Source organism: Gobio gobio, assembly GCF_949357685.1.
Source record: "Gobio gobio genome assembly, chromosome: 14".
Taxonomy (NCBI): domain Eukaryota; kingdom Metazoa; phylum Chordata; class Actinopteri; order Cypriniformes; family Gobionidae; genus Gobio; species Gobio gobio.
The window spans coordinates 26,824,637-26,850,526 of NC_137107.1; the positions used below are offsets into that span (position 1 = coordinate 26,824,637).

At 39.1% G+C, this 25,890-nt stretch overlaps 1 protein-coding gene and 1 long non-coding RNA gene across 2 annotated transcripts in view; both read right to left on the minus strand.

Annotated features, from left to right (window-relative positions):
* Nucleotides 1-326: 326 nt before the first annotated feature.
* On the minus strand, nt 327-3,054 carry LOC307136977. Its single transcript, XR_013817860.1, has 3 exons — nt 2,689-3,054; nt 2,320-2,551; nt 327-2,182 (listed from the first exon to the last, which is right to left on the minus strand). It is a non-coding gene; the product is annotated as an uncharacterized lncRNA (long non-coding RNA).
* A 7,489-nt stretch (nt 3,055-10,543) lies between these two features.
* ddx10 (DEAD (Asp-Glu-Ala-Asp) box polypeptide 10) overlaps nt 10,544-25,890 on the minus strand; it is a 40,900-nt gene continuing 25,553 nt past the window's right edge. Inside the window, exons 17-18 of the mRNA XM_079834339.1 lie at nt 22,231-22,406; nt 10,544-11,039 (exon numbers count right to left, since the gene is read on the minus strand). Coding sequence (XP_079690465.1) covers nt 10,838-11,039; nt 22,231-22,406 — 378 coding nt within the window. The 3' untranslated portion in view covers nt 10,544-10,837. The remainder of the gene's footprint in view (nt 11,040-22,230; nt 22,407-25,890) is intronic.

The window sequence follows — 25,890 nt, forward strand, 5'->3', positions numbered from 1 at the left end:
ACTCTTTTTCTTTAAAATAAAGAGTTACAATAGCAGACAGCTCCTCTTAAAATGAGCAGAATGAATGTGCTAGTGTCAGCTGTATCTATAGGGCTGAGGTAGAAGAGACATGGAAAGTTATTGTCCCGGGAGAGCTCTTCCCGACCTTGATACACCATCCAGCTGATTCCATGCTTTTCCATCTCTAGAGATGATCTGCCATTTGTATCAAGGCCCTCAAATCAACCTATTTGTTAATATTTGTTTCACATGATCACCCAGTAGTGTAAGACGTATATTATAGATAACTGTAATTCTGAGATTAGTGATTAAATGTTGGATTAGTTGTACAGATTCATACTTTTATAAACATAATCAGAGATGCAGTGTGGCCTCATTTCAAGACAATACAATACGAAAAGAACAGATTTAAGTCTGGAAATGTTCTTAAACTGTGTTTTGTCATGCTTTCCAATAACAATACGCAAATGATGATCTGCAGTTTGGCATGGATTATGCTGAAACTTTGCCAGAGGAAAAGCAACAGCTTTCATGAGTGTCCAACCATGCATGTGGTCTCCTTTGTGGTCAAGATGACTCCAGAAATACAGAAAACAAAAAATGTAAATAGTGAATAATAAATGTGGCAGAAATGCTCAATTTGTCTGCATGATGTGTAGGCAAATAAGCTTTATTTGTACATCATCACAACTGTAAGACTATGTTTTAATAACATAAAATAATCAGAAGTATAAATCTGAGAGAAACATTTTAATGATGATCTTTTAGATCAGTGTGCTTTGATATTGGCATGATGAACACATGGCTCTGCTGAATGCTTGCTTATAGCAAAATCAAGTGCATAGGACAAACAAAGTTGACTGAGTTCCTGTCTAAGCTCTGCGATATTGTTTCATCTTCAACTACAAATAAATATACAGTCTAATAATAATAGTTACTAAGAGTAGAATAGTAAATCATAGTCTTCTATCCTTCCCCTCCTGATTAGACAGGATTAACCCATTTAATCCCAAATTTGGTCACAATTGTAGCCGGTGAGAAACCGTTACAAACAATAAAATCCATGATTTCAGGCAGTTTTGAAAAAAGGGAAAGGCAAAAATGAAGGAATATTACTTAATGCTGTTTCATCAATGTAACAATAGCTTGACGTCATTTACACTTTTACGATGTGATTCAAATAAGTTAATTATTCAAAATGGACCATTGACATATTGAACAGAGCAATCTAAATGATACATGAATAGGCCCTTTAAATATTAGTATGTACTAAACATGGTAGATATATGTGCATTATGACATGTTTTATCTCCAGATGGGCAAACTGGAATAAACTAGTGGTCAAGTGACAATTTACAGCATGTAAAAATGCTCACATGAACTCAAGAGTTTCTGCTCACTACTAAACGTTTTGTTTTAAACCATTCAACTTCTAAAGTACAAATAAATTGAGCGATTAAATGGATTAAATAAATGCGGGAAAATAAGCAGCACCTTGGACAGCATCTACAGAAACTGGTGCGTCACCATCCATTGACTTCCACTTATAACACATGTTATTAAACTCAAGGATAGTCATTATTCAGAGACTTTGTAAAGTCCACCACCATAAGGAGGTCGTAAGAAAGGTCAATCATAACTACCAACGCGAACAAAGATAATATAGATACCTGCTCATCTGACATATTTACAAAAGCCACAGTTTTCATTGGCCCCGTTAAGAGGATCCATTAACTCCCTCGCGCTCTTTAGCGTCAGTGTTTGTCGGTGGGTGTCGCGGTGGAGCGGGGCGAGCGATCACGCAGCGGCTCAGTGCGGGCTTTACCCTGACCGGGACAGAGGAGCCACAGTTATCCCGCTCAAATTCCTCCTGTGCCCTGAGCATCTTCCTCTTCTTCATCTTGCTTTTGTGAAAGTGGTAGGTGGTCATTGAGATTAATATAATCCCAATAATGACCAAGCCCAGCACCAGAAGAGCGACAGTGGATGAGAAAGGCTGGAGCACGTGCTGAACTTTCTCCGCGCGCGTCCCGTTAGTCACGGATGCCCCGTTAAAAGCGCCCCACATAATCTCAGATGTCTTCATTATTCACAACCCTTGAACTCAGGCTTACAATTCCACGAGAAATGCTTCTAAATATCCAGATTTCATTCAATTAGCCATCTCTTAGTTATGCCAACCCTTAAAAGGAGAAAAAAATGAGCATGTTTCAAAACTTGAAATACGACAGACGTAAATAATTGTATTTACTGACTTCCTAGACAACAAACATGGCTTTTTGGAAAATAAAGAAAGGTAATTAAACGTCTCATCCGTACCTGATATAACAGCCCAGTCGCGTTCACTGAATCGGTGTGGGAAAAGGTGTTGGTTTGGAAAGACGACTTCCCACGGATATCTGACGTAACCTGTATTCATTACGTATTCTGCGAGCCTTCTCCGCAACAACGTTGTAAAAAAACGTTTTTAACGTAATAAATATTTCAAAACGCTGCAAAAATGTTGTCTTGACGTTGCAAGCACATCCCCTTGCGACGTTCTCGAAACCTCCTAGTTGAACATATGCCGTTGGTTTTGTCAGGCACGTTTCAAAGTAAAGTGGTAACCATAACATAAATCAGCATTTGTGAGAGAAAGATAGAGATACAATATTCACTATTGATATCATTTATCGTGAGGTGCCTCACCTCAGAAAGCGTTCAGTCAGACTCCCTGCGCGCGCTGATCCAGTCAGTTGAACGTTTTTGTTCTTGAGTGAAAAAACTGTCTCGTGCGCCCGATTTAAAAAAAGTCTCTTCCATTCACGTTAAAAAAGAACTAGGAATAATCAGAGTTTAGCCTTCTTAAGTGTCTGGCAGTTTTGGTAAAATGACTTAAAATCGTCGTTCAAGATTTGTTTAATTCAGACTCCTCGTAATCAGCAGCCCAAGAGAGCGTTCTCATTTACCACACGATCCAGCGCGTGCTCCCCTACCATTTTTCGACATTTATTTTTAATGACGCATGAGGACCGCTCACTCGGCCAAATAAACCCCATGAGAAGGAACATTTGGAGCACCAACAGCTATAGTGAATCAATGAAGTGCTCCAGTAAACACTTCACAGAGAGGGATCGCGTGGACTTGCATGTGAATGAGACAACAGTCAGCCAACTATAACAAATCCTCAGAAAGATACAGCTAGACTAGATATATGCTGCTGTCCAGTGCTGAAAATATCCTGTGGCTGTAAATTACTGTAAATTAAAAAACATCTGGATGGATTTTCCATTTTGAATACGTGATTTTAATGTAAATTCTTTTAGGGTTTTAAGCACTCTATCAGACAATGTAACCCAACTTGGGTTATTTTTAACCCAGCATTTTTTTTAGAGTGTATGCCTTTAAAAACGTAAAAGGCTGACATTATTATTATTTTATAATATATATATATATATATATATATATATATATATTACATTTTATTACAAGCCTTTTCTGGAAACTACATTTGTTTATTAGAAGATAAAAAAAGTAAGGATGATAGTTTACAAAGATCCAGTTTTCAATCTTTTTTTGGGGTCCAAAATCACGGTAACAGGGTTGACTATTTAAAGGCACAGTATGTACGATTTTTGGATTAAAATGTCCAAAAACCACTAGAACAACGTTGACTTGTGTACTTCCATTATCCCAAATGTTTCCAAGAATGTTTAAATCCAGAGAAATAAGTAATTTTAACCAGGACGCGGACCGTGCGCATGCGTCGCCTATCAATGACATCATACCCCCGTTACCCTCGATTTCTGGTTTACTCTGTATTGAAACCATGGAAACACCAAAGACGCTTTAATATATTATGTGTTTTATTAGACAGGTGAGCAACTGTTTGGATAAATTCATCGACAGAATTGTTATATAGCTCAACACAGTTAGTCTTATTGTTAAATTATAGTTTTTTTTGCAAGTAGTCTACCATGTTTTACCATGCCTAATATCGATCTAGCTTACTGCAGTGTGTAACAAGTATCTCATAGTAGCCGCTGAGTGAACGCACAGAGAAGCATTATAACATAATTTCAACATAAGATCTGCTGTCTGTTAGTCATCACGTCACTTCAGCTCCGCCCACGTCCCGCCTTTTTGCCCATTTTCTTTTAGTGATGCGCGATGACGCGCTGCCAAGATGGCAACGGCCAGCTCGTCCCTACTTTACGCTTCAAAACTTCTCACCAGAATCCTATGGGTGACGTCACGGACACTACGTCCATATTTTTTTACAGTCTATGGTCTAATATGATAAAACAGTGCATCTGCAGCCTCAACACAAGGCAAAAAAACAACAACAATACACTTGTCCGTTAAGAGTTCATTCAAATCATAACATTACATATTTAAAATAATTTGGTTTGTCTGAAAACTCGATTCTGATACTCAAGCTGTGGATGACCGCTTACCTAATTATAAAAAGAATAAATGCAAATAGATCAAATATGCATAACAATTGGCTATAATGATAATTAAATGCTTCTTTAATGAAAATGACTTTATGCTCATTCAGTGGAATCTCAGGATTTCTTATTTGATGCTCTTTTCACACTGGAAGAAACTTATAAAAGTTGTTTTTATAATTTGTAACCTCAAACTGACTAAATATGTTGAAGCCTCAATGGTCTTGTCAGAAATTCTCTATTTCTTCTCTAGTGGTCCTGCTTACCTATTCTGAAGTCAAGTGACAGCAGTCCCCTTTTCCTTCACAGTCAGATTACAGACCACTGGACACATCTTGAAACAACAGCTACATTTCCTTATTGTCTTCACCTGGGCAAAGAGCCACTAAGCGATTTAACCACTTGGCAGTGACCTCAGAATACACTATAAAAAGATGTGAACCCATTCACCCCAGCAACAATATACATTCCAAGTAAAAAAATGGACATAATCCTTATAATTCACAACAATGCTGTCAACACGGGGAAATAAAAAGCTACGATCCAGAGAGTAGAAGAGGTGAACAGTACCTTGGGCATCTCATTAACTCTGGGTTGTGGATCATAATGTTCTACGATGTTTCAAACTACAGCATATGGAGAGGCACTCTCAAATGTATCCACCAGATCAGAGGCACCAGTTGTGATAAATCTCGGCTTTTCTGTCGCTATATGACACCAATGTACATCTCATCCTCTTCCAAAAGGCACTGCGGTCGATCGATTCTTTATAGACGGCTCTGGAACGGAAGAGCCACTTTACAATCAAGCAACATACATTAACTACCTTGGAATCAACTTCGCAGCTTCGTCTTTGGGATGTATACCCATAAAATATTTGAAGTATCAAAAGAACAGTTCATCCAAAATCCAACTTTCATAGTTTCAAACCTCTATGACTATCTTTCTTCTGTGGAACACAATGTCCAAGCTTGTCTTTTTTTATTCAATGAAAGGAAATGGTGACCATGGGTTTTTTCAAAGCAGATATCAGTGAAAATAATGACTTACCATTCAGTCTGGTTCTCATACAATGCTTCTGTGCAGCTTTCAAAGACTTGGAATATAGTACTCAAGGTGTATGGACTACTATTTTAATGGTGCTTTTTGTCATTATGAACTTTATTGCATGGAGGAGAACTGCTAAACTACCAAAGAAGAAAGTCATTGAGATGCAGAACGACATGAGAGAGAGTAAATTATTATTTTTTTGGGTAAACTATTATTTTAACAACCCTTCTTTGTTAAACAAAACAGTAGCTGCAATTTGAATTTGTATCATCATTAACACGTGCATGCACATTAAGCTGTGGGTGCACAACGCTACAGAGAAATGTCTGAAATGCTACACACTCCTCAGTGGTGAAACAGTCATTAGAGGGGAGAAATAGCACAGAGGGAAATAGCTTTTCAGGCAGGATGAAGGCGCCTAATAAACTCACGTCTGTGATGGATGACTCTGCACCCACAAACCCAGAACACAAAGAGAATCTATGCAACCCAGTCATACACAAACACAATACATCAAGGTGCATGCCTGTCACATACACCACAACACTACTCGAGTACTGCCCGCCTGCAGTTGTTCGGTAAAGGTGATAGGTGATAAGAATCAAAGGAGGATAAACAAGTCATCGCTGAACTACACAGAGAGAGTAAAAAACGTTGAACAAGCCCACTGTGAGAAGAGTCACTCCTATCATGTAGTACACTTCCATGTGATATACTGGAAAATCACTTAAATTCACATTTGGAAGATACACTATATTGCCAAAAGTTGTGGGACGCCTGCCTTTACATGCACATGAACTTTAATGACATCCAATTCTTAATCTGTAGGGTTTAATATGGAGTTGGCCCACCCTTTGCAGCTATAACAGCTTCAACTCTTCTGGGAAGGCTTTCCACAAGGTTTAGGAGTGTGTTTATGGGAATGTTTGACCATTCTTCTAGAAGCGCATTTGTGAGGTCAGGCACTGATGTTGGACGAGAAGGCATGGCTCGCAGTGTTCACTCTAATTCATCCCAAACGTGCTCTATCAGGTTGAGGTCAGGACTCTGTGCAGGCCAGTCAAGTTCCTCCACACCAAACTCGCTTATCCATGTCTTTATGGACCTTGTTTTGTGCACTGGTGCACAGTCATGTTGGAACAGGAACGGGCAATCCCCAAACTGTTCCTACAGTTGGGAGCAGGAAATTATCCAAAATGTCTTGGTATGCTGAAGCATAAAGAGTACCTTTCACTAGAACTAAGGGGCCAAGCCCAACCCCTGAAAAAACCACCTCACACCATAATCCCCCCTCCACCAAACTTTAAACTTGGCACAGTGAATGCAGTCAGGCAAGTACCAGCCTCCTGGCAACCCCCAAACCAAGACTCGTCCATCAGATTGTCAGACAGAGAAGCGTGATTCGTCACTCCAGAGAACACGTCTCCACTGCTCCAGAGTCCAGTGGCGCTTTGCTCTACACCACTGCATCCGATGCTTTGCATTGCACTTGGTGATGTAAGGCTTGGCTGCAGCTGCTCGGCCATGGAAACCCATTCCATGAATCTCTCTATCCACATGTTCTTGAGCTAATCTGAAGGCCACACGAAGTTTGGAGGTCTGTAGCTATTGACTCTGCAGAAAGTTGGCGACTTCTGTACTGACCCCACTCTGTGATTTTACATGTCCTACCACTTCATGGCCGAGTTGCTGTTGTTCCCAATTTCTTCCACTTTGTTATAATACCACTAACAGTTGACCGTGGAATATTTAGTAGTGAGGAAATTTCATGAATGGACTTATTGCACAGGTGGCAACCTATCACGGTACCACGCTTGAATTCACTGAGCTCCTGAGAGCGACCCATTCTTTCACAAATGTTTGTAGAAGCGTCTGCATGCCTAGGTGCTTGATTTTTATACACCTGTGGTCATGGAAGTGATTGGAACACCTGAATTCAATGATTTGGAGGGCTGTCCCAATATTTTTGGTAATATAGTGTATAAGCCCCCTTCACCAACACGGATCAACAATTTTGAATTTTTCACCTAGATTTGTCCAATTAAATGCTAGAAACTAGAATCTTAAGCATATTTATATGCTTTATAAGTACAGTGAGGAAAATAAGTATTTGAACACCCTGCTATTTTGCAAGTTCTCCCACTTAGAAATCATGGAGGGGTCTGAAATTGTCATCGTAGGTGCATGTCCACTGTGAGAGACATAATCTAAAAAAGAAAATCCATAAATCACAATGTATGATTTTGTAACTATTTATTTGTATGATACAGCTGCAAATAAGTATTTGAACACCTGAGAAAATCAATGTTAATATTTGGTACAGTAGCCTTTGTTTGCAATTACAGAGGTCAAACGTTTCCTGTAGTTTTTCACCAGGTTTGCACACACTGCAGGAGGGATTTTGGCCCACTCCTCCACACAGATCTTCTCTAGATCAGTCAGGTTTCTGGCCTGTCGCTGAGAAACACGGAGTTTGAGCTCCCTCCAAAGATTCTCTATTGGGTTTAGGTCTGGAGACTGGCTAGGCCACGCCAGAACCTTGATATGCTTCTTACAGAGCCACTCCTTGGTTATCCTGGCTGTGTGCTTCGGGTCATTGTCATGTTGGAAGACCCAGCCTCGACCCATCTTCAATGCTCTAACTGAGGGTTGTTCCCCAAAATCTCGAATACATGGCCCCGGTCATCCTCTCCTTAATACAGTGCAGTCGCCCTGTCCCATGTGCAGAAAAACACCCCCAAAGCATGATGCTACCACCCCCATGCTTCACAGTAGGGATGGTGTTCTTGGGATGATATTCATCATTTTTCTTCCTCCAAACACGTTTAGTGGAATTATGACCAAAAAGTTCTATTTTGGTCTCATCTGACCACATGACTTTCTCCCATGACTCCTCTGGATCATCCAAATGGTCATTGGCAAACTTAAGACGGGCCTGGATATGTGCTGGTTTAAGCAGGGGAACCTTCCGTGCCATGCAGGATTTCAAACCATGACGCCTTAGTGTATTACCAACAGTAACCTTGGAAACGGTGGTCCCAGTTCTTTTCAGGTCATTGACCAGCTCCTCCCGTGTAGTTCTGGGCTGATTTCTCACCTTTCTTAGGATCATTGAGACCCCACGAGGTGAGATCTTGCATGGAGCCCCAGTCCGAGGGAGATTGACAGTCATGTTTAGCTTCTTCCATTTTCTAATGATTGCTCCAACAGTGGACCTTTTTTCACCAAGCTGCTTGGCAATTTCTCCGTAGCCCTTTCCAGCCTTGTGGAGGTGTACAATTTTGTATCTAGTGTCTTTGGACAGCTCTTTGGTCTTGGCCATGTTAGTAGTTGGATTCTTACTGATTGTATGGGGTGGACAGGTGTCTTTATGCAGCTAACAACCTCAAACAGGTGCATCTAATTTAGGATAATAAATGGAGTGGAGGTGGACATTGTAAAGGCAGACTAACAGGTCTTTGGGGGTCAGAATTCTAGCTGATAGACAGGTGTTCAAATACTTATTTGCAGCTGTATCATACAAATAAATAGTTAAAAAAATCAAACATTGCGATTGTGCTTTTTTTGTGATTATGTCTCTCACAGTGGACATGCACCTACGATGACAATTTCAGACCCCTCCATGATTTCTAAGTGGGAGAACTTGCAAAATAGCAGGGTGTTCAAATACTTATTTTCCTCACTGTATGTACATAAATACATTATTTCTTGATAGTATTTTTGTATAATAAACGTATTATAATATGTAATAAACTATATAGGTATACATGATAATTTATTATTTTTGACATCCTCAATATCAGCCTCATGTAATTAAATTCTATCCATCACTGAGCAATGGCTAACTTTAGATTGTTATTTTCTATCCCGCTAATAATATTTTGGTAACACTTTACAATAAGGTTGTATTAGTTAACATTAATGCATTAGTTAACATGAAACTAACCATGAAAACCACCTCTGTTCAGCATTAGTTAATCTTTGTTAATGTTAGTTAATAAAAATCCAGCTGTTCATGGTTAATTCATGTTAGTTCACGGTGCATTAACTAATGAAACCTTATTGTAAAGTGTTACCAATATTTTAATTGTGCTAATAAGGGATAATTAAAGGAATAGTTCCCCAAAAATGAAAATTTTGTAATTTACTCACACTCATGTTGTTCCAAACCTGTGTGAGTTTCTTTCTTCGGGTGAACACAAACCATATTTTAAAGAATGTTGATAACCAGACAGTTGAGGTAGCCATTGACTTCCATGGTATTTTTCTCCTATTATGGAAGTCAATGGGTGCCGTCAACTGTCTGGTTACCAACATTCTTTAAAATATGTTTTGTGTTCACCAGAAGAAAGAAACTCATACAGGTTTGGAACAACATGAGGGTGAGTAAATAATGACGACATTTTTGTGTGAACTATCCCTTTAATAAATTGAAGTGTGTGAACTTGACCAGAGCATATTTCTGAAAGTTTGGAACAGCTTTTTGTTTTAATAGAAATATGTCCTTGAGCTATAACTCAAGTATATTGACTGGTACTGCACAGCAGGAGTGACTCAGGACACCCATGTTAAACAGCGGCTATATAACTGTGATTATGGAAAACTAGCTGCCAAATCAGAGTGGGCGATTATATCTCCAGAGCACTTTGAGAAGCCATTAACAGATCTAAAAACTGGGTGAATAAGGTCACCGTGGCACAATGCAAGGTTATGCTTGTGCTAAATGGTGGCTGTTTGTCTTGTATAAACCCAATCCAATCTCCCTCCCTACATGAGCCAGCTAAATGCAGACAACCAGACAATTCAGAAAGATAGATTTGTGTTGAATAGGGGACAATAGTTGCCAAACCAAAGTTTTCTACGAGAACCTTCCATTTCCAACAGAAATGAGGGAGATTAAATCACACATTAAGTGACGGTTCAATGTGACAGGAAGGCTATATTCAAACCAGAAATAATGAGAGCAGTTTAACAGTAATAGGTTATAGATGGCACCTGGGACTTCACAGTGGTTCTATCAGGATTGGCATCAGCTGCGCTGCTTTTTTTTTTTTTTTTTTTTTGCTTCACTGCAAAACAGGAGTTTTTAGGTAATTTGAGACTGTCTGGCAATATGCCACATGAGAATTCAATTCTTGCGGAGGAGAGGATGTAAAGAAGGAAAGAGGCTGGAAAGGAAACTATAACCGGCACACTCACACAATAAATCACATGGAGATATGGGGAATCTTAAAGTTTCCATCACAATCAGGATACATTTAATTAGTAATGGGACATTTTTATAAATCGACGGACAATTACAATGAATAAGAAACTCTGAATGGGAAGATGGATACAGGGACCCGTTTTCAACGGAACTAGCTGCGACTGCCCAATAAATGCAACACAAGCTCCTCGTCTTCGGCCAGCGAGAGGCCAGTGTCCAGAGGTGTTGCTGTGGACTCTTTCCTGGGCTTCTTGCTGCCCACCTTTGTCTGCTGTCCTTCATCATCACTATCCTCATCCTCACTGCTGTCGCTGCTGAAACTTCTCTTCCTGCCACCGTGGTCTGATGAATTGCTGCAAAGACAAAAACAAAACAAGGGTTAATGCACACATGTGAAAACAAAATACAAGGACAAGGCAGGCTAGATATACTGGGGAGAGTGGAGAATTCATTTTCATGAACGTTCTATTTGTTTTTATCAGTCACCTATTATCCTTTGTTCCAGTTCCCCGCTCCTCGTTTGTAACTATGTTTTCTGATTAACGAGTCATCACCGGTTTGTCATTGGAGTTCAAAATCACCTTGTGTATTTAAAGCTACACTGTGTAACTTTTTTAGTCTATTCTTAGCTAAAAACACTTAGTTCTTTCAAAAATATATGTGCTCATTAATGTATATTTACTTCTTTCAAGTAATAAAGTATTTTTCGTAAGTTTATAATATGCCATTGAAAATACATAAGGTAATGGGATCTAACGGTGGTCGCCATGTTGCCCCTCCATCTTGAAAGTACATTAGCCAACGAGGGACATACCCGTAAATTCAAGCTTCGCCTTTCGCGTTTTAACCGGTTTTAACACTGTGCGCGTCAACTTGTTCAGACTTGTCTGGTGCATGCACAGAGAGTTTTCATCTCAGCAGCTCCAGTAACAGAGTTATACAGAGTTTTCCTGGCTTGTTTATTCCTCAAAAGTCTGTTTTTCCTTGTGTGGTATTTCTGTGCGTTAATAACTCCGTAAGTAATAATAGTTATTGTCATTGTGGATGTGTTTCAGAGTGTGTCATCGCGTAATTCAGTTGATGTCACCTCAGAAGTATTTTTGTGTCAACATACAATAGCGTAATGCTCACCTATTTGAATAATCATTCAGTTATTAACAATGTTTATTCGTTTATAGAAAAAATTTGCTTGTAATGTATGTTGATGGAAATATGTATCAGGTCTGATCAGCATATTAACACTTGTTATACAGAGCTAAACCTGCGCACACACTTTTGTAACCGGACACCGCTTGTTAGCAGCGGCAGCTCCGCTCCTTATGCAGCTGCATTTAGCGCCTATATATGGTACAATAAGCTCTGTTTTACGGTTACATTATACAAATGTAACTTATAAGTATAGTTATACAGTTCTTAACTGTGTATATTCTGTCATGTCATTATCATGTATATTTACCATCCTAATTTGTTCTCTCACAGAAACCACATTTATGTACATATCCATGCAAACCTGTTTATGCCTTGCAATTGGATGACTGAATAAACATTACTATCATCAAAGTTCACTCTGGATTAGCTGCAGTTCTTTCTAGCCGAATAATTAGGCCAGTTGAGTTCCAACCATCCCACTGCGCACAGAATATCCCACAGGCACCGTGTCGAATGTGGACGAGGTCGAACAGGAAGCCATATTAATCTTGGACTAAATCGGCCACCGTAGGAGTTAAAACGAAATCGGAATTGAACAGAACAGAAACTAAAATTCACTGGATGGTCATATACCAGTTCACCACTAGATGGGGGAAAATATCACACAGTGTAGCTTTAAGTTCCTCCTTTTTATTCAGTTGGTGTCTGGTATTGTTCGTGTAGCACACACTGTTATATTGCCTTCCTGCTATTGGATTACCCAAGTCTGTTTTATTAAATAACCTTTTGTTTGTGGAAACTTGTTTGAACCTTTTTTCATCATCTTCATCTAAACCAGATTGTGACATATACGCACATAAGTAAAATAAGTATTTTTAACCTAAAGTTGCTTTAGCATAAAATTTCAAGTACATTTTCTGTCAGGTAAAATGAGTCTTTCTTGAAAGTCTTTATGGACGCTATGCTCTGACCTAAAGTTTGGGGTCAGTAAGATTCTTCTTTTCACCAAGACTGCATTTATTTGATCAAAAATACAGTAAAAAAAAATAATATTGTGAAATATTATTACAATTTAAAAGACCTGTTTTCTACGTTTACATTCTACGTTTCTAAGTTTATTTTATTTTGTAGATTGAATTATTTATCATTATCAGCAGAAATTACTTCATTCTCCTGTGTCGAATGATCCTTCAGAAATCAGTATAACATACTGGTCTTGTGCTCAGGAAATATTTTTGTTATTTAAAATTAATATTTTCATTATGAATGTTAAAAATGGTTGTGCTGCTTAATATTTTTGTGGAATTCGAGAATTTTTTCAGGATTCTTTGATGAATGGAAAGTTCAAAAGAACAGCATTTATTTGAAAAAGAAAACTTTTGTAACATAATAAATATCTTTATTGTTTATCAATTGAATGCCTCCCTGCTGAATGTTAAGTATTAAAAGTATGGGTGGCTTATGGTTTTCTTTGAAACGGGGTACTGCATTATTGAAATGACCATAAGAGAGTGTTCATACTTTTATTAAAAAAATTCAGTTTTATTTTAATGGCTTCACCTTTAAAAGGCTTTAAAAGCTCTCTTTAAATTTCAGTTTATAGAAGACACCTCATATTTGCTTTAACTCAATCTCATTTTCCTTCGCCTAGAGAACAATTTAAGTAATAGTACAGCTTACCCTACTCTCTCCTGCTTGTAAACACAAGAGATCCTGAGATGTGGTACTCTCACTTGATCTTTTAAGACAACCACTGATGCGGCAAATTGTTTGCAAAAGCAATAATATGAGATGCATCTGGAAAGCGTTAACAATTCCAACCATCAACATGCACTGCATTTTAAAGACATCTCTGAGGTGAAGGTGTTTTTCAATGCACTGTCCCATGCGGGTGACCTTGATAGCCAATGAAGACAATTCTTAACATAATTAAATGAGTCAAGGCTAGAATGGTGCACTCATGCTCATCCAGGGCAACTAATACTATTTTAGTCAAGAGACTTTGAGGTGTGAAAAGCTGTCCACTGGTCTGATTTATAGCAAGAACCAAAAAGTAATTGTTTTGTAAAGGAAATGTCTACTTCCACTATTATATTAATATTATCCACAAATATTCATATTATCATAGAAATACTGGGATAAAAATGTATAGTTTGGATATAAACAGTCTACGGAAGCGATCACAATAAAGAAAATCCCCTTTTGAAAGCAACTTTTTGCTTAAAATAACAAATGTATTCATTACATCGTTATGCAACCAGGTGGCAACAAGTGCCTGTTAAAAAAATGTATGTCATTGAATCACTCATTTAAGAGATTTGTTCGAAAAGGCTGATTCCTCCAGTAATGAGTCAAGTGAAGTATTAATGAGTGAGTATTAGGGTGCGTTCACACTTGTCATGTTTGGTTCAATTAAAACGAACCCTTGTGCGATTGCTCGGTTAGTGCGGTTCATTTGAACATATGTGAACGCTGCCATCCGAACCCTGGTGCGCACCAAACAAGTGGAGCGAGACTGCTAAAAAGATGGGTCTCGGTCCGCTTCCAAACATACTCTGGTGCGGTTCGATTGATATATGAACGCAACACAGACCAAAGACATGTAAATGAACCAAAAACAGGACGTGATGTCACAAGATGTCAGCTGATTTGACGACGCGGAAAGATCGGTGTATCCAAGATAATTAGAGGGCAAACGTGGAGCAATGAGGAGGTAAAGTGCCTCATCAATATATGCAGATCTTCGTTTCTGCATACAACGGAGGAAATCCTGGTGCTGTTCTGAATGTTTTGAACATTTTATGAGCTCTTCGTGAGTTCTCAGCTGGTAAAAATAAAACCATATGTACACGCATAAAATGATCGCGTTTAATCCAGCACACAGCATTGTTTTGAATGTTCGTAAGCAAGCTCCGTCGCGGAATATACGTCGTAAAAGCCGACCAATCAGGTTGTGACCGTATCCCTATGCCTTTGGTTCGGTAACTTTAAGTTCGCTGTTAAAAATGCCAGTGTGAACGCTAAGCGGACCAGGACTATATATTTTGTTCTTGTTTTTTGGTCCGGACCAAACGAACCGAACTACAAGAGTGAACGCACCCTTAGGGCCCTTTCACACCTACCTTTGTTTAGTCTTTTCAGTTAGGTCCGAATCAAAATTACAGGTGTGAAACCTCCCCCGTACCACGCTCCAGACCAAACAGACGAAATTTGGTCAGACGAAAAGAGGTAGTCTCGGTCCAGATCAAACTGAACAAAGGTTTGGTTAGTTTCTAGTGTGAAAGCATTTTCTGTATGGTTCGAACATTCAGACCATTTGCGGGAAGTTCCTGTTTATGTTTAAATATTTTTATGTTATTTTTAAAATTTCATCTAGGCTACATTTATTATGAAAAGTGAAAAGATGCGCAATATGTCAGAAGACAGAAGGTCACAAATGATTTGAAGGAAATTTTGTATGATTTTGCTTAGAAAGCCTTTCTTTAATGTGAATTTCGTTGTGTATAAATTGTATCTTAAAGGGTTAGTTCACCCAAAAATGAAAATTCTGTCATTAATTACTTACCCTCATGTCGTTCGACACCCGTCAGACCTCCGTTCATCTTCGGAACAGAAATTAAGATATTTTAGTTGAAATCTGATGCCTGTGAAAGTCCTCCATTGGCTTACTGGTACTCTACACTCTCAAGACCCATAAAAGGTACTAAAGACGTCGTTACAAAGTCCATCTCACTACAGTGGTTCTAAAATAACTTTATGAATCGGCGACAATAGTTTTTGTGCGCAAAAAACCCCTAAATAACGACTTGCATAGTGATGACTATTTCAAAACAAAGCATCATGAAGCTTCGAAGCGTTATGAATCACTGAGCCGAATGATGATTCGGATGGCGTGTCAAACCGCCAAACTGCTGAAATTTGGCGATTCAAACAGCTGAATCGACTCAGTGATTCATAACGCTTCGAAGCTTCATGATGCTTTGTTTTGAAATCGTCATCACTATGTAATGCAACGACGTCTTTAGTACCATTTAAGGGTCTTGAGAGTGTAGAGTACCATTGAGCCAATGGAGGACTTTCAGAGGCATCAGATTTCAACTAAAATATCTTAATTTCTCTTCCGAAGATGAAGAGGTCTGACGGGTGTCGAACGACATGAGGGTAAGTAATTAATGACAGAATTTTCATTTTTGGGTGAACTAACCCTTTAATTTTAATCAACATTTAATCAGATAATTGCCTGGATTTAATAAATAAGAAGCAAATAGTCTATAGCAGACAATAATCGCAGGAGCGATCACATGCTTTGCATATGAACCGGAGCGCGTCTCAAATAAACCGAAACTCAGCAGGCTACTTGTCTCACAAACATGAGAAATATGTGTATATAAAGCTAGAAATGTCCACTTTTAAACGTAATGAAAAGAAAATAGTCAAGCAATGCGCACTGTTCAATAGTGGCAACGATATGTGTCCGTTCATTCACTCTTGTCAAAGACACTGATGCCAGACGCACGTCCGTTTACAAACCAATCAATGTCAAGATGCAGCCCACATAGATGATGTCGAGTGGACGTAAGTGTGTCATGTAAAGTTCTTTAGTCCGCTCACATAATTGTAATGTGAAACCAAACCAAAACAAACCGAATGTATAAAATGTATCAAAACATGAACTTCGGTTCGGACCTTGGTGCGGACTTTCAGGTGTGAAAACACCCTTAGTCTGATGGACAAGTCTGGGTTTGGCCGTTACCAGGAGAACGGTACTTTTGGTGAAGGGGCTATTTTGGTGTGGGGTTGTTTTTCATGGGTTGGACTTGGCACCTTAGTTCCAGTGAAAGGATGTGTCAGCATACCAAGGGATTTTGGACAAGTTCATGCTCCCAACTTTGTGGGAACAGTTTGGTCCCTTCCTGTTCCAACATGACTGCGCACCAGTGCACAAAGCAAGGTCCATAAAGACATGGATGAGCAAGTTTGGTGTGGAGGAACTTGACTGGCCTGACCTCAACCCGATAGAACACCTTTGGGATGAATTAGAGCGGAGAATGTGAGCCAGGCCAACATCAGTGTCTGCCCTCAAAAATGCGCTTCTAGTCAAAAATTCCCATGAACACACTCCTAAACCTTGTGGAAAGCCTTCCCAGAAGAGTTGAAGCTGTTATAGCTGCAAAGGGTGGACCAACTCCCCATTCTGAATTCGTAGGGTTTAATATGATGTCATTAAAGTTCATGTGCATGTAAAGGCAGACGTCCCAAAACTTTTGCCAATATATTGTATGTAGAACGGGAGAATCAGCACATTAGTGTATTTTTGCCCAAGTTATGATCTAGTAGGGATCTCATCTAAAGTGTTCTGCACAGCTCTTCTACATAATAAAACCTTGACGAAACCAGGAAGGACGACAGATAAGGACATTGTTTAATTAGGTTAGAACTTAGAATGTCTTAAATGGTTCTAACTTAATTAAACAAGTTAAGACTTGAATTGTGCACTGATGTACATCCAGGACAACTAATATCATTAAAGGCCTGTCCAGAGACTGTAGAGACCACCTGAAGGTGGGAAAATCTATGCTCTGGTCTATAGCAGTCAGGGCTGTAGCTAGCACACATCATTAAGCTGCTAAGGGCTTCTGGTCGTACAGAGTTTTAAATCATTGGCTATGTCCAGCCAGCTCAATGACTCAGGATTAGGGATGTGCAAAACTATGTCTTCACAATCGAATAGCTAAATAAAGCACCTCTGGTAAAAAAACTAAACAAATGAATACAAAAAGTAATAGGTTTTTTAATACTTCAATATTCAAACTCTATTTAATAATCCTGTAAACTCATAACTCATCAAAAGTAGATCATAAGTAATCGTCAATCTGTCAATCTCTTTCCAGTTCAAGCTATATGACTCAGGATTAGGGATGTGCAAAACTATGTCTTTGGCTTTGCTACTGCTACTTTGCCAGAGGGTGTTTGGCCGGAGTGGGACTATGGCTGATGTGTTACATGGGAAAAGACATTCAGCTTCAGAAGTGCCAGCCAAATTTTGCTGTGTTTAGACCAAGCATGCAGCACTCCGACGCGCCTCGATCGCCCCAAGGTGGTTGGTCCCAGTATAGCTCATAACCCCCGCCCCTCCGTGTATTCTAATGGACGCGAGACAAACTAAACATTCAAATACACTTCATATAATTTTCCCCCAAAGATTGTTTCGGTCATTTTAGGCAGTTATTATCACGCATTTCAAGTGTTTGTTTTTAAAATAAGTTTTGTTTTAGTTTGTTATTTGATGCTATAAAAGCAGGGGGTGTGACGTCATGATTGACGGCTTCTCTGAGTGAAGTTGTGACTGAGGCACCAACTGACTTTTTTCTGTATTTTCGGGAGGAGATTGGAGCTTTAGCTTGAATTTCTAAAATTTCCATAACTGGGGGTAGAGAGAGCATTTTCTTGTGGTGCCCCCCTAAGCACTTGGTGCCCTACGCACAGCACATCTTCAGTGGAAGCGAATGAAGTCGCATCGTCCATATTATTTTACGGCCTATGACCTTCAAAGATAAAACAGGTCATGAACGGGGGATTGTGATGCAATGCGCAACAATGGACACTTCATATAGCATTGTCCTGCACCTGTCCAGAAAGACAAATGTTCCAGTTTATATTGTTTACTTTGAAGTAGTGTTGCATGATATACCTGTACTAGAAAAGTATCGTGATACCCTGCTATTACAAACAGTACGATGTGGAATTTTATTAGTACCGGTACTTCAAGGAGGACAGCACGCTACTAAGCTGTATTTCTTAATTTGCGTTGATGTGTGACAGCAGGAGTCAGGACGTGTGTGCAGAGCTCTGCTTCCACCATTCACTAAACATTGGATGCAGAAGAGTTAAATATACAGTGAGGAAAATAAGTATTTGAACACCCTGCTATTTTGCAAGTTCTCCCACTTAGAAATCATGGAGGGGTCTGAAATTGTCATCGTAGGTGCATGTCCACTGTGAGAGACATAATCTAAAAAAAAAAAATCCAGAAATCCCAATGTATGATTTTTTAACTATTTATTTGTATGATACAGCTGCAAATAAGTATTTGAACACCTGTCTATCAGCTAGAATTCTGACCCTCAAAAGACCTGTTAGTCTGCCTTTACAATGTCCACCTCCACTCCATTTATTATCCTAAATTAGATGCACCTGTTTGAGGTTGTTAGCTGCATAAAGACACCTGTCCACCCCATACAATCAGTAAGAATCCAACTACTAACATGGCCAAGACCAAAGAGCTGTCCAAAGACACTAGATAAAAAATTTTACATCTCCACAAGGCTGGAAAGGGCTATGGGGAAATTGCCAAGCAGCTTGGTGAAAAAAAGTCCACTGTTGGAGCAATCATTAGAAAATGGAAGAAGCTAAACATGACTGTCAATCTCCCTCGGACTGGGGCTCCATGCAAGATCTCACCACGTGGGGTCTCAATGATCCCAAGAAAGGTGAGAAATCAGCCCAGAACTACACGGGAGGAGCTGGTCAATGACCTGAAAAGAGCTGGGACCACAGTTTTCAAGGTTACTGTTGGTAATACACTAAGACGTCATGGTTTGAAATCATGCATGGCACGGAAGGTTCCCCTGCTTAAACCAGCACATGTCCAGGCCTGTCTTAAGTTTGCCAATGACCATTTGGATGATCCAGAGGAGTCATGGGAGAAAGTCATGTGGACAGATGAGACCAAAATAGAACTTTCTGGTCATAATTCCACTAAACACCATCCCTACTGTGAAGCATGGGGGTGGTAGCATCATGCTTTGGGGGTGTTTTTCTGCACATGGGACAGGGCGACTGCACTGTATTAAGGAGAGGATGACCGGGGTCATGTATTGCGAGATTTTGGGGAACAACCTCCTTCCCTCAGTTAGAGCATTGAAGATGGGTCGAGGCTGGGTCTTCCAACATGACAATGAACCGAAGCACACAGCCAGAATAACCAAGGAGTGGCTCTGTAAGAAGCATATCAAGGTTCTGCCGTGGCCTAGCCAGTCTCCAGACCTAAACCCAATAGAGAATCTTTGGAGGGAGCTCAAACTCCGTGTTTCTCAGCGACAGGCCAGAAACCTGACTGATCTAGAGAAGATCTGTGTGGAGGAGTGGGCCAAAATCCCTCCTGCAGTGTGTGCAAACCTAGTGAAAAAACTACAGGAAATGTTTGACCTCTGTAATTGCAAACAAAGGCTACTGTACCAAATATTAACATTGATTTTCTCAGGTGTTCAAATACTTATTTGCAGCTGTATCATACAAATAAATAGTTTAAAATATCATACATTGTGATTTCTGGATTTTTTTTTTTTTAGATAATGTCTCTCACAGTGGACATGCACCTACGATGGCAATTTCAGACCCCTCCATGATTTCTAAGTGGGAGAACAAAATAGCAGGGTGTTCAAATACTTATTTTCCTCACTGTATATATATATATATATATTTGATTAATTTCTTTCCTGACTTGCTACTATTTAAATAGACCTACTGTAGCTGAAAAATAGACCACCTCAAACAGTTGACGCATCATGTAAAAAATATGCATGGTGCACACACGTTGGATGGGTTTATCATATACAAGCATCCATAAGAGCTTTACTTGTGATGTTTGAGTTGGGGGATGCGTGATGCACGATAGGGGTGCCACTAGTGTCGAGGAACTACATATTTTACCTTTAAGAGCTCTTAAAATGATGATTAAAACTTTTGTTATGCCATTTAGGATTTTCAAGAATTATGATCTAAAATTTGAAAAATAACTACTTATATAACGTATATTTTAGTTACAAATGTGAGTGAAATGCTCACACTGTTGAGTCCTGTAAATGACAATTTTCCTTTTGGGTGAACTACCACTTTAGGAACACTGTATATCATTTTAATTTAAATTATTTGTGCAGCCCTAGTTGTTGGCTCCCCTACTGTGATTGGTTAACTGCTGTTACAGGATCAGTGAGTCAGTCAGTTAAACTTGAGAATAAATAAATGAGAAAATGAAAGACTAGATCAATCGTTTCATTCACAAACCCTGATGCTTTTCACATGAACCTTCATAAACGGACCAATCATTCATTTAATTTCATTGTAACTCAGCATTCATTGCGAATGCACTCTCCCTTTAAGAAATATTCCCAAAGACTTATAAAGCATCTTGCTATTCTGGACACAAAGTGCTGGCAGGGGCAGAGGTGAGGCAGGGCCAATAAGATCCTATTAGATTTATTGGAGGGGGGTATCTGTCAAGACAGCAAAGCAGGAAGACGGGTACCGCAACAGGAAAGAGCTCAGGGTTAGTGATGCCTCTGGCTCCAGTCCCGAACACCAGCCTTCGATATGACGGAAGAGAAAGTGGGTGAGTGAGCCAAAGGAAGAGGAAGAAAGAGAGATTTATCAGATTTACAGCGCCGAAGCCTCTCTTGCATTCGGTAAGTGTAGCCATGCAGTAAACACCCCGCACTAAGTCATTAATCAGAGCCACTGCTGCTGTCTATGCCGTATCACCTGCACTGCTTCACAGAAAGAGTTTGTGTGTGTCGGTGAGTGTCCTAATGTGCGTACATGAACGAATGACAGAAAAACAGAGACATAAAGGTGCAGGCCGACAGATGGAAAGATCGACGGCAAAGGAGAACAGAGGACGTGATCAGGTTTTACAAGAAAGACAAAAAGTGAGTGTAAGAAAGAAAGGGCGAGAGTGCCCAAAAAAATACATAACATATGGTCCTACCTCTCACTTTAAATCTAATTGTAATTATGCATTTTATAGATTATCTACAGCCAACTGAAAGATCTGTGCTTAATGCCGCCATGGGGAAAATGAATCATCATGAATCATTTTACCCTGTAGAGGGATTCCTCCTCTGAGAGGCAATTCTCCAGCAGACCTCAGTACAAAAAGAACACCGGATCAGCATGCCTGAGCCTAATCGAACGCTACAAACTCAATACAAGCAGAGAGAGCTGAGAAAGCCGAGGCGGTAATTAAGTATCAGAAGAATCAATTTCTCATTTCGGAATAATTACGGCCTCGTGATGTGGTGTCGGACTGATTGGCTTGATTTACCGGTGTAATGGTTTTTCCACTAACACAAAGCACCGCATACCTCCGCAATGCAATGATGATGGGAAAATATGATATTTGGTTCAACTCTCAAATATAGGGATTCAATTTGAAGCTGTTCACAATTAGAAACGTCATCTTTTAGATGATCAATATCAGTTAAGCAATGTCCTTTGCCTTTCCACAAAAAAACTCAATCGGCTCTCATTGAGACGAATTTCAGAGCTTTAAAATGCAGCATGACCTTTGAAAATGATGAAAGTCATTCATGTTGTTCACAAAAGCTTCATTCTTACCCATTTTCCTCAGAGGAGGACTCAGCGCACACTTTGTCTGGGTCAGGAAGGGTGCTGGGGTCAAATTCTTCATCAGCACCTGACAGATACGCTACCACCTCCTCATCCTCATCATCGTCAGCATCATCGCCACCATCATCCTCATCAGCAGCAGCAGCAGCTGCTTTGTTTTTCTCCTGTGTGACACGGAATAAGTAAATTTCATACTGTATTTTCAGATTTATACTTATACTTTGTATTTATACTTATCTACTTCTTTCCCTTTCACACTTTTGGCATTTCGCCTGATTACCCTTGTGATTTAATTTTAGAAGTGCTTAATACAGGTGTAATCGGGGACCAAAATGATCCCATATTGTATTTGAAGTGTAAATACTAATGCGCCCTGAGGCATGCTGAAGGACTACCTACTCACCAATAAAATAAACCATTGTGCTAAAAAAAAAAAACCCTCATAAAAACACAGACGGTTGAGTACATTTAAAAAAGTGGAAACATTGTACTTTTAGAGGTACGCACAACATGTCACTTGAGGCAGCATTACCCTCAAAGGGACAATTTATCTGCCCCCAAAAATTTGCATATTAGTACCTTAGAGAGTAGACTACTATGATAGGTACATTTAGAGATAAGTTACAAAGTAGTCCCTTTAAGGGTATTGCCCCAGTGACAAGCTGTCTCTAAAGGTACAATTTTTGCACTTATTTCTGAGAGTGTATCTGAGTCCAGTTGAGCAACTGCTTTTGAGATATGCTAATAGTTAGATCTCTCCAGGTATTCTAGACCTTCTTGAGGCCATAGACAGTACTTCATATCCTCTTCAATGGACACCTCTCCCTAAATATATCCACTCTTTGATCATTTAGAACCAAATAATGTCAATTTTCTCCAGTGGTAGCAGTGAAGGAATCGATTCCAGCTCGGGCTCTGTTCTTTAAAATTTCCAGGAAGCTAACAAATCTGACCCTGTGCTGGCCACAACCGGGTTTATTTTCCTACTGGTCTGTTCCACCTTCAGACTGACTTCTTGTGCCCTCAGACAAGCTTCTTAATCCTGGTACAGTGTGTCTGACCCAGTGTTCTGACCTTTTCTTCTTTGGTTTAGGTAAGACACAGACAAATAAATACCTGTGGCCAGACTGCCTTTTCTTCCTTCTTTCTTTCACAAAAAAAAAACACATAAATCTACATCCACACTGTGTATATTCAAATATACACAGTACTACTCACATCCAAACAGGCCAGCAAGATTGGTAGAAACTGAATTTTCTTAATTTAATTTATTTTCTATCTTGTATTGTAATTTATTTCAGATAAAGCAACAAAATGAAACATACAAATAGAACTGTGGTTGGTCACTTTACACGTCAGTTAGACAATGAGGCTCTTGGACTGAATAATCTACAATGTAGACCAGCCTTTTGCTGTCAAGGATTTGGTTCCAGGGGACTGTGTAAATCTGTGCTTGGACCTGATAAGGGGTCTGTTCAGGTACAGGATACTCTGCATTCAGCGGTGCTTCTGCTTGTGCTGTAATCTAATCATGCTTTGTAAGACCCATTTGAATTCTGCTGACAGACCTGCGCTTTGAACAGACGCGTCTATGTGCACTGAATAATGCCAGAGTATGAGAATAGCCAAAAACGCCTGTTAGTATAAAACTCGCTGGAATATAAAGTAAGAACTTCAAACTAAAAAGACACAAAAATAAAAATGCACAAATAGTATACCACCATTCAAATGTCTGGGGTCAGTAAAAATATATATATTTAAAAATTAATACTTTTATTCAGCAAGGATGCAATTGACCAAAAGTAACAGCCAAGATATTTATAATGTTACAAAAGATGTCTATTTTAATGAAATGCTGTTCTTTTGAATGTCATATTCATCAAAAAAATCCAGAAAAAAAATTATCTTAGTTAAAATTAAATTAGTTATCGTTTCAACAAAAAAAAAAGCAGCAAAACTGTTTTTAATATGTATAATAATAAGAAATGTTACTTTCTGAAGGATCATGTGACACTGAAGATTGGAGTAATAATGCTGAAAAATAACATAAATTAATTATATATATAAAAAATATATTCAAATAGAACACATTTATTTTAATTTGTAATAATAGTTCACAATATTACAGATCTTACAGTATTTTTGATCAAATAATAAAAAAATAAAAAAAATCTTAGAGACCCCAAACTTTTGAATGGTAGGGTATATATGCTGTAAATAGTGGATTCAAGCATTACGTTGTAATGTACATTATGACATTTGGATTTTTTTCTATAGAAAATTTACAAAAATATAATTCTGAATTATAAAAAATAACTTTCTTTTTCTTGTATTTATTGGATGCTCATTAGATCGATGCTGACAACAACAAACAATTTAACATCCAATATTGGCTGGTAAATATCTCAGAAGTCAGTGCCAACAAATAAAAAAAATAACAAATAAGCTGACATTTGGTAACAAAACTGTTATTAAAGCTACACTATGTAACTTTTCCGTCCACTAGAGGTCGCCTGTTCAAAACAAAGGCGTAGTTTGATGACGCCACGTTTGAGCTCAGAATCTCGGGACATGTGGTCTTCACCTCACAGCCGGTGGAAAACAGTCAGGAAAGGACTCGGGCAGAAATCATGTTCATGGATGCGATTATTAACATTACTGTAGTGAAGCAGAGCAGGAGCGAGTGTTGTGGAGCTGAGCAAGGCCGCAGGAGCGATTGAAGAGCGGGACTGTTATTATGGCATAGTCGCTGGCGGGACTTTTATTATGACACGGTTGCCGGCGGCACTTCCTCTTCTTCCATAAAGGAAGTTATGACGTTCGCTCGGCGGCTGCTATGACACTTGTTCACAATGCAGTGAGAGTAAAGTGTTTCACTGAATAAAACCGGAGACCGAGGGTGACGCAGATATGACGCAATCGACAGGCGACTCCCTCACACGCATAGCCCACACGTCCCGGCTCCTTGGTTAAAATAGCAATTTTCTCACGATTTACAAATAGTTGAAAACATTTGGGATATTCTAAGTACTCAACTGAACAAAATATATAACACTGGCCTAGTGGTTTCTGGATGTTTTACTGCAAAAATCCTACATAGTTCACCTTTAACCAATGTACTGTGATCTCTAAAAGAAATTAGATATTCAATAAATTTTCATGATGCTTTAAAAAATGTATTTAAAAATGTGCTCTTTCTGAAAAAAATAAATAAAATATATTTAGGAAAGGTAAAACTAAGCATGTTGAAGAGAAGTTTTCAAACAGATGGTGTGATATTAATGAATATCTCTGTGACTGACACCGATTGAACAACAAGACTCTGAAAGGTCTATCTATTTCCTCAAACGTCTCAAGAGGAGCACCAAAAGAAGCGAAACTGACAGGAAATGAAGCAGCACTGCTATCTGTTACAGCACATGCTGTCAAAGGGGCGATTCAATAGCGCTCTAAATTAATCTGGACTACTCGTAACGATGGACAGATCGACCACCGGTCGGGCTGTTAAGTCGAAGGAATGAATGAATGCTAAAAGAGCGTTGAGATTCATTGTTAGGGAGGTGATGAATAGTCTTGCGTTCTTGGACAGTCCGCTGCATTGATCAGATGACAAACGAGAGGAGAAGAGCAGCTGCATTTCCATATGGA